Below are 7,673 nucleotides of genomic sequence, written 5' to 3' on the forward strand. Positions count from 1 at the left end.
CAGTCCAGAGAAGCGGGGAAACAGGGACCCAGCCTGGAGACCCCATTTCCTTCTTGGGCACGCTGTGACAGGCTGTTCCTGGTGCCTTCTGCATCAAAAGGACTGCTCAGAGCTGGGCAGAAGGACACTTAGGCTTGACTTCTTGGGTCCTTTACTCATGAAGAACCGTGGCTTCCAGAGGGAAACTCATTTGAGGGTAGAGACTTCTTTTTACCAAAGAAGGAGCCACAATCTCAGTGGTCGACTTTGAACTTAATGCCCTTTCACGATGAGCTTGGGAAAAGCCAGAGTGTTTTCTATTCCTGTAGCAGCATCTCCCCTCCTCCTTGTCCCTGAAGTTGGAGCCAGGTGGGCAGAGAGCATCCTGTTAGGTCTGTAGCCCTAAAACCAGCACTTGCATCTGCAGTGGGGATGGGGGGCTTTTGGAAGCTTCTAGAGTAAAGGTCAAAGGCTAGACAGAGAGTCTTAGCTGATGGGGTCTCTGCAGCTCTGGATACAGTCCCAGTTACCACTTCTTTGAACAACTGTATTTCCTTGCACATCTGGGTCAGGAATCAGTATCCTGACCCAGTATTCAGAGGAATCAGTATCCCATAAAACCAGGCTAAATGGTTTGTGTGCCGGAAACAATGTTTGACTAGATTTCAAAATACATGGATTCGATTTTGATCTCAAAATTCTGCGAAATGAGTTCTTGTTTATCAAGCACTGTTCACATAGTCCTGTCAATGTGACGTTACGATTTCCATTCACCTCTTGGGAAAACTGAGGCTCAGAGGGATTGAGGAACTTGAACTGAGGTCTAGCTGAGTCCAGGCCCAGGGCCCCTGCTGTCCAGCCTGACACCCTCTGAGCTCCTTCTTCTGCAAAGCCAAGTCCTTGGCTAAGTTGACTAGAGACGTTATTTCAACCTGGACATGGTGGGATTCCCATTCAACATCCTGGCGACACTGCACCTCTGAATGGGCCCTTCCGGGGAACAGCCTTGGGAAGTGGGTTACCGTTGCCTCTGCTGTGAAGCAAGGCCAGGAGGAAGCCCAGGCCATTGCTCTTGTGTGGCAGGCAGCCCTGATTAACCTGACACCAGTTAGATGGATTTTTCTCCAGAGTCGAGTCAGCATAGGGGGCGAGGCAGACCATCACCTGGAGCTGCCCTGGGAGGTGAGCAGCTCTGTGGGTCCCGGTTTCTCTTCTCTGATACAGGCAGAGCAGCCTCTCTTTCTCTTGGGCGGATTTCATTCTACGATGGTCCAGGCTTCTGGGTAGAAGAGAGCAGAGGAATCCCTCCCACGAGGCCTCTCCGCACTTCTGTCTGGGAGGTGGCCTTGCAGTCTACCGCATGGAGCAAGGCAGGGGACTGAGGGCTACTGAAGACCTTCTCTGGCCAGCTGGTCACCTGCTCCCACAGAGGTGCATGCCCCCCTCAGCTCTGGAGACACCTGCTTGGACTCTGGGCCGCTAATGCCCACAGGACAAACATGATTTGTCACAAATGAGGTAAACTGAGGCATGGATATAGTAAGGACTTGCCTGCATGGGCCCCACAGTGACTGCCAGACTCTGCACTAGTTATCCTAGAAAACAAAGGAGGTGCTTATAGGAGGTCTGATCAGAGCCCCGGTCCTTGCCCTGATAGTCCAGTGGGTCTCAGCTGAGGATGGTTTTGCCCCCCAGTGGACATTTGGCAACGTCTTGTGACATTTTTGGTTGTCACAGCTCAGGGAGGGGATCGTTACCGGCACCTGGTGATAGACTCCAGGGATGCAGCTAACATTGTATAATGCACAGGAAACTCTCACCATAAAGAATTATATAGTCTGCCATATGAACAGTACTGAGTCTGAGAAACCTTGAGGCGGCCCTATTCTAGGCCCTGCTAGGAGAGCAGGGAAGATGGGCAGCCGTCAGGAACGGTTGCCGAGGCAGCTGGGGCCCTGGAGGCCCGCTGCTTCCACTCACTCCCAGGAGGGGCTGCGCGGTGCGTGTCCCTGGGGAGCCCACCAGGCTGCTCTCAGGCATCCTGTCAAGGTGTCCACTGCCCTGGGGGAGGTGTTGTGCACCGCAGCCAATCCTCCTGAGTAATTTCAGAGAGAAGCTTATAAAGTGTTTTAAGAGGTTGGTAAATTACAGCTCCAGAAGCACATAAATGCTTCCATAAACGCCAGCCTTGCAAACCAAGTCTGAGTGGGAGAAGAGTGAGCAGGCTGCCCACGCCCGGGAAAGCCCGCGTGGCGAGGCGGAAGACCGCACTTACCTTTGCTCCTTAATTCTCAGGTTCTCTTCCTGGCTAGCTTAACTATCTGGCAGTGCTTTGTTTCTTCTTCTTATTTTCCTGTCCAAAGAGTCTGCAATGACCATCTCTGTACTCTGTTCAGGGGCCAGGGGCATCAGAGCAGGCCGAGCCAGGGTTCTGATTCTACCCTCCTAGATTCAGAGACCAGGGTGCCTCAAAGGGAACTGCCCTCCAAAGTAGCTGTATTCGAGGTCTCTTCCTTTGCCAGCCACAGTCATAAACCACCATCAAAGACTGTCCTTTTAGCCTCACCAACATCTCTACAGCACCGATGTTTTTCGAAACACTTCCACTTCTGACTTTCCACCCTCCTTGTATCTGTGCGAAGCAGGCAGGGCAGGCTGGTGATCTCTACTGTCCTGATGAGGACACTGAGGATGCCAGAGGGGAGCAACGTGCTCAGCATCATAAGGCAGATCATCTGCAGAGCCAGGATTTAAATTTAGGTCTCCCGTCCCTGAATTCTGGATGCCCGCACTTGCCCTTGGTTGTGTGGGGGAAGCAGCGGGACAAGGGCAAGGAATTTTGGGTCTGAGAGCCCTGGTTTCAGATCCAAGCTTTTTACTCACTGCCTGTTTAACTTGAGCAAGCTTTTTACAAATTATTTTGAACCTCAATTTCCACACTGGTAAAATGGAGACAATATTGGCTACCGCCCAGGACTGTTGCGGGGTGTAAATGAAACAACGATAGCCAGGCACATAGTAGGTGCTTCATGAATTTTAGTTCTCTTTTCTCCCTTTTCACTATTCTAGTGGCCCAGGTACAGGTGAGCAGCTAGGCAGGGTGGGGTAGTGGATGGAGGTGACAAATGGACAGACGGGGCTCCTCAGCGGAAGGCACGCAGACAGGGCAGGAACCAAATGTCATTCGTGAGGCCACTCCCGAATTATGGGATCTGGGCAAAGACTTTGAAGAGGCAATAAAATTCATATTCTGCTAGGAAGTCACAACAGCCGAGAGTCCTGACTTAGCAAACCAAATTCAACCATTCTTTTTTTACAAGGCCGGGAATTCTGGATGGGTAGCCAAAATCACGTTCTGATGAGATTAGCTTTCCAGAATAGGAATAGGCTTTCTCAAGAGTAACACGCCAACACCCCATGAAGAAGGTATATAAATGCTCCAGAGAGGCCTTGAGAGCCAAGAACCCCAGCTACTTGCTCATCTGCAAACTTCTTCTGCTATCATCATGGCCACTCAGATCTGCTCCTCAGTCTTCTCTTCTGGATCCATCAAGGGCCACTGTGGCACAGCAGGTGGCATCTCTCGGGTGTCTTCTGTCCGCTCTGTGGGCTCCTGCAGGGTCCCCAGTCTTGCTGGTGCTGCAGGGTCTGCCTCCTCAGTCAGGATGGGCCTCTCCAGCCTCGGGAGCTGCTTGCCTGGCTCCTACCTGTCCGCTGGGTGCTACCCCTCTGGCTTCATTGGGAGCGGGGGCTGGTCCTGCGAGGGCACCTTCAATGGAAGCGAGAAGGAGACCATGCAGTTCCTGAACGACCGCCTGGCCAACTACCTGGAGAAGGTGCGCCAGCTGGAGCGAGAGAATGCGGAGCTGGAGAGCCGCATCCGGCAGTGGTACGAGTCTCAGATCCCGTACATCTGTCCAGACTACCAGTCCTACTTCAAGACCATCGAGGATCTCCAGCAGAAGGTAACGGGGACCTGGCCCCTGTCCCGCTGGGCATATCTGACCTCTCTCTAGCTGGGCAGCGCAGCCTCTGGGAGGGGTCTGTCTCTTCCCAAGGCACTACAGATGGGACTGTAGCTCATAGGGAATTCTCCTGTCAAGGCAAGCTTTTCTCTCTAGAGTCTTGATTTCTGGGAGGACCTAGACATTTCTGCTACTTATAACCTGTTGCCAGCCATTCCTCCCCTCCTTTGCTGTCTCAGTTATAGGAAGGGCAACAATACGCACCAAGCCCCTACTGGACACACGCACTGTGCCTGACACATTCCTCTCCGTGGCTCGTTTATTCCTCATCTTGGAGAGATGGGTATTACTGGACCCATTTAACAAATGTAGAAGTTGAATTTTAGGGAGGTTCAGTAACTTGCTCAAGATCACACAGCCGCTCAGTGTTGGTTGCACAGCCTGACTCCAGGTCGGCCCGGCTCTCTCTATTCACCTTGGTATATCGTACTGTGACACTCGGGGGACTAAGGACATCAGGAAAGATGGCCGATAACATTCTTGTGATGTCTGTTTTAGAACTGATGCTCCCTTCGTACGTGGGCTCAGGGCTCAGGGCTGGAAATGCTAAAGGTGCTGGTGGCACTTAGAGGCTTGGCCTCCGTGAGCTGAGCTACCTGCTCACACTGCCTCCACCCTCCGGGACTTCCCCAGTTCATGGGATTCCCCTCGTTTCTCAGGTCCTGCTGACCAAGGCTGAGAACAACAGGCTGGTCCTGCAAATCGACAACGCCAAGCTGGCTGCCGACGACTTCCGGACCAAGTGAGTGGGACCGATCGGGGGAGGTTTCTGTGCTGCTCTCTTGCCTCTGTCTCCTGCCTTTGGGAGCTCGTGAGGTACGAGCGAGGCCAGATGGAGCTGTAAGTGGAAATGCGGCATTGGCCCTGGATCCCTTCTGGGTCAAGAGAAAGGACCACCTGCTGCTGATCCGGAACCAGCCACTGCAGCTAGACAGTAGGGTCGGGAGCTGCAGACTTGTCGGGGTTCCCTGTGTGCAGGTATGAGATGGAGCTGGGCTTGCGGCAGCTGGTGGAGGCCGACACCAACAGCCTGCGCAGGATCCTGGACGAGCTGACCCTGTGCAAGGCTGACCTGGAGGCCCAGGTGGAGTCTCTGAAGGAGGAGCTGCTCTGCCTCAAAAAGAACCATGAAGAGGTGAGGATGATGCCATGCGACCTTCCAATTTCCCTGTTCAGTGGGGAGCCACTACCAACTGCTCCTGGGGCATAACAACTGTGACAACCGCTTTCACGGTAACTTCAGCTGACATTTGTTGAGGTGACTTACTGCGTGCCAAGAACTATATAAAACATTCTGCATTTCGTTTTCATTTTATTTCATTTCATCCTTAATCTCAGTAGGGATATACTATTACAAGCTCCATTTTACAGATGAGAAAACTAAGACACAGAGAGGTTCCGTCTCTTGCCTAAGGTCACACAGATCCGACACTTGTGCCCATGACACCACATCTCCATTTGGACTGTAGTACATGACACTTCTATTTGCCTGGTGCTTGCATCATCTCACTTTATTCTCCTAAATCCTCTGAGGAGGTCGGTATAAGGCCACGAGGAGACTGAGACTTAGAGAGGTTAAGTATTCTGCTTAATGTCACACAGCTGGCAACTGAGGGAGGAGGTTTGAACTTGTCAGTTGAACCCCTCAACCCCCATCCAGCATCCTTTTCACCACCTTCTGCCATCTTGCCTCCTCTGTAGGAAGTCAACGCACTCCGTTGCCAACTCGGGGACCGACTGAATGTGGAGGTGGATGCCGCCCCACCAGTGGATCTCAACAAGATCCTGGATGATATGAGATGCCAGTATGAGGCCCTGGTGGAGAATAACCGTAGAGACGTGGAGACCTGGTTCAACACCCAGGTGGGGCTCGGGGCAGCCCAGGACCACCAGCTCCTGGGGTGTGGTCACCCTTGGCAGTAGCTTCCCTTGGTCTGACCACACTCTGGGCCCTCATGTTTCTCAGACCGACGAGCTGAACCAGCAGGTGGTGTCCAGCTCGGAGCAGCTGCAGTGCTGCCAGACGGAGATCATCGAGCTGAGACGCACGGTCAACGCCCTGGAGATCGAGCTGCAGGCCCAGCATAGCATGGTGAGTGGGCCCTGCCTGAGTGGCTGGCGACTGCTCACGGCAGGCTGGCCTCCTGATCCTCCAGCCTCAGCTCGTAGGTGTGATCATGGGGCGTGATCGCAGTGCCACTCGGAACCCCAGGGCTGCGGGTGTCTGGGTGGGATTTCCTCCCTTTGGCAATTCTCTCTTTCCCACTGCAGCGGAATTCTCTGGAATCCACCCTGGCAGAGACGGAGGCCCGCTACAGCTCTCAGCTCGCCCAGATGCAGTGCCTGATCAGCAACGTGGAGTCCCAGCTGGCCGAGATCCGCTCGGACCTAGAGCGGCAGAACCACGAGTACCAGGTCCTCCTGGATGTCAAGGCCCGACTGGAGTCGGAAATTGCCACCTACCGCCGCCTGCTGGAAGGAGAAGACTGCAAGTGAGTGGCTGTGGACCCTGGGGAGCCAGGCTTGGGGAGAGGGCTCACCTAGACCCACCCTCAGTGCCCTGGTGGCTGCATTAGTCCTGAAAGTGGTTATTGCACAGATGAAGGGGGACTGATCCAAAGCCTCTTGAGAGAGATTCTTTCCAGCCTCAGGCTTTGTTCACTCACAGGTGGATAAGCCGGCCCTACACATAACACTTCTCTAACCATTGTTTTTGGCTGGGAGTTTCTAGTCTTCATCCCTGCAGCTCTTGAGGATTTCAGAGGCGCTGTCTGAGGCCGTTTGTTGTTATCACACACCTGATCCCCTAAATCTGTTTAACCTGGATGCCAGTCCGATGCCCCGATGCCACACACACCCTGATATAATTTCATTTCCTCAGGCTGCCTGCCCACCCTTGTGCCACAGAATGCAAGCCTGCCAGTAGAGTTCCTTATGTCTCGAGCATGCCCTGTGCCTCAGCTTCCCAGGTCGGCACCCAGATCCGCACCATCACCGAGGAGATCAGAGATGGGAAAGTCATTTGCTCCAGGGAGCACATGCAGCCCTGCCCGATGTAACCGGCCACCCGGCCCACCGGGACAGGCCTTGGCCCACAGGGAGGAGGACACCCCTGTGTCTCCCAGCTCTTAATGATCCCCGCTTCCCTAGAGGGGTTTCCCGCTCAGCAGGTTTTTCTACCCAAATACTTCTTAGATTGTGTTTCTGGACTTAACGGCTTTCCCGCATGCAAAACTAGGTTTCCCTGGAAATTTACCCAATAAAGTATTTTCTTGGCATAGCAAACTTGACTCCTTCTATTCTCATGCGAGCGTTTGATCAGAGGTTGCAGTAAAGTTGTGGGTTTTGACTTCAGGTCTGTCTTCTCTGGCTCCGAGTGGTAGGAAGTGAGAGTGTAATTTAAAATATTTAATAATGGGGCCCTGGTCCGCAAGAACAGACACTGACCCAATCAGGATGGGTGCTGGCCATGACCCACGGGCTTGTCGGCCCTGACCATGGATACTCACCTGGGGTGACCCCAGAGGAGGCACAGGCTCCCAGGCCAGTCCTCCTTGGTCACCCTGCCTGGATCTGGTCATTATATCTCCCTTCCCTTCCGCTTCTCCCTCATCCAGCTCCCGTTACTCTGCTCACTCACCGGTACCCTCCTGGCTCTGACCACCCATG

The 7,673-nt window shown here is 53.5% G+C and overlaps 1 protein-coding gene across 1 annotated transcript; it reads left to right on the forward strand.

Moving 5' to 3' along the window:
• Positions 1–3,485: 3,485 nt before the first annotated feature.
• Positions 3,486–7,291, forward strand: KRT36 (keratin 36). The gene is made up of 7 exons (XM_011381266.1): positions 3,486–3,944; positions 4,664–4,746; positions 4,983–5,139; positions 5,706–5,867; positions 5,971–6,096; positions 6,276–6,496; positions 6,886–7,291. Exons 1-7 carry the CDS (start codon positions 3,486–3,488, stop codon positions 7,061–7,063), a joined length of 1,386 nt encoding a protein of 461 aa, XP_011379568.1. The 3' UTR covers positions 7,064–7,291.
• Positions 7,292–7,673: the final 382 nt, after the last annotated feature.

This window comes from Pteropus vampyrus, unplaced genomic scaffold (assembly GCF_000151845.1).
Source record: "Pteropus vampyrus isolate Shadow unplaced genomic scaffold, Pvam_2.0 Scaffold432, whole genome shotgun sequence".
NCBI classification, from domain to species: domain Eukaryota; kingdom Metazoa; phylum Chordata; class Mammalia; order Chiroptera; family Pteropodidae; genus Pteropus; species Pteropus vampyrus.

Excerpts from the sequence above, each read along its gene's own strand:
- KRT36 (XM_011381266.1), top strand. The coding sequence starts at position 3,486 with ATGGCCACTCAGATCTGCTCCTCAGTCTTCTCTTCTGGATCCATCAAG. Across the intron at positions 4,747-4,982 it reads GCCGACGACTTCCGGACCAA|GTATGAGATGGAGCTGGGCT; the intron begins GTGAGTGGGACC and ends CCCTGTGTGCAG. Across the intron at positions 5,868-5,970 it reads AGACCTGGTTCAACACCCAG|ACCGACGAGCTGAACCAGCA; the intron begins GTGGGGCTCGGG and ends CATGTTTCTCAG.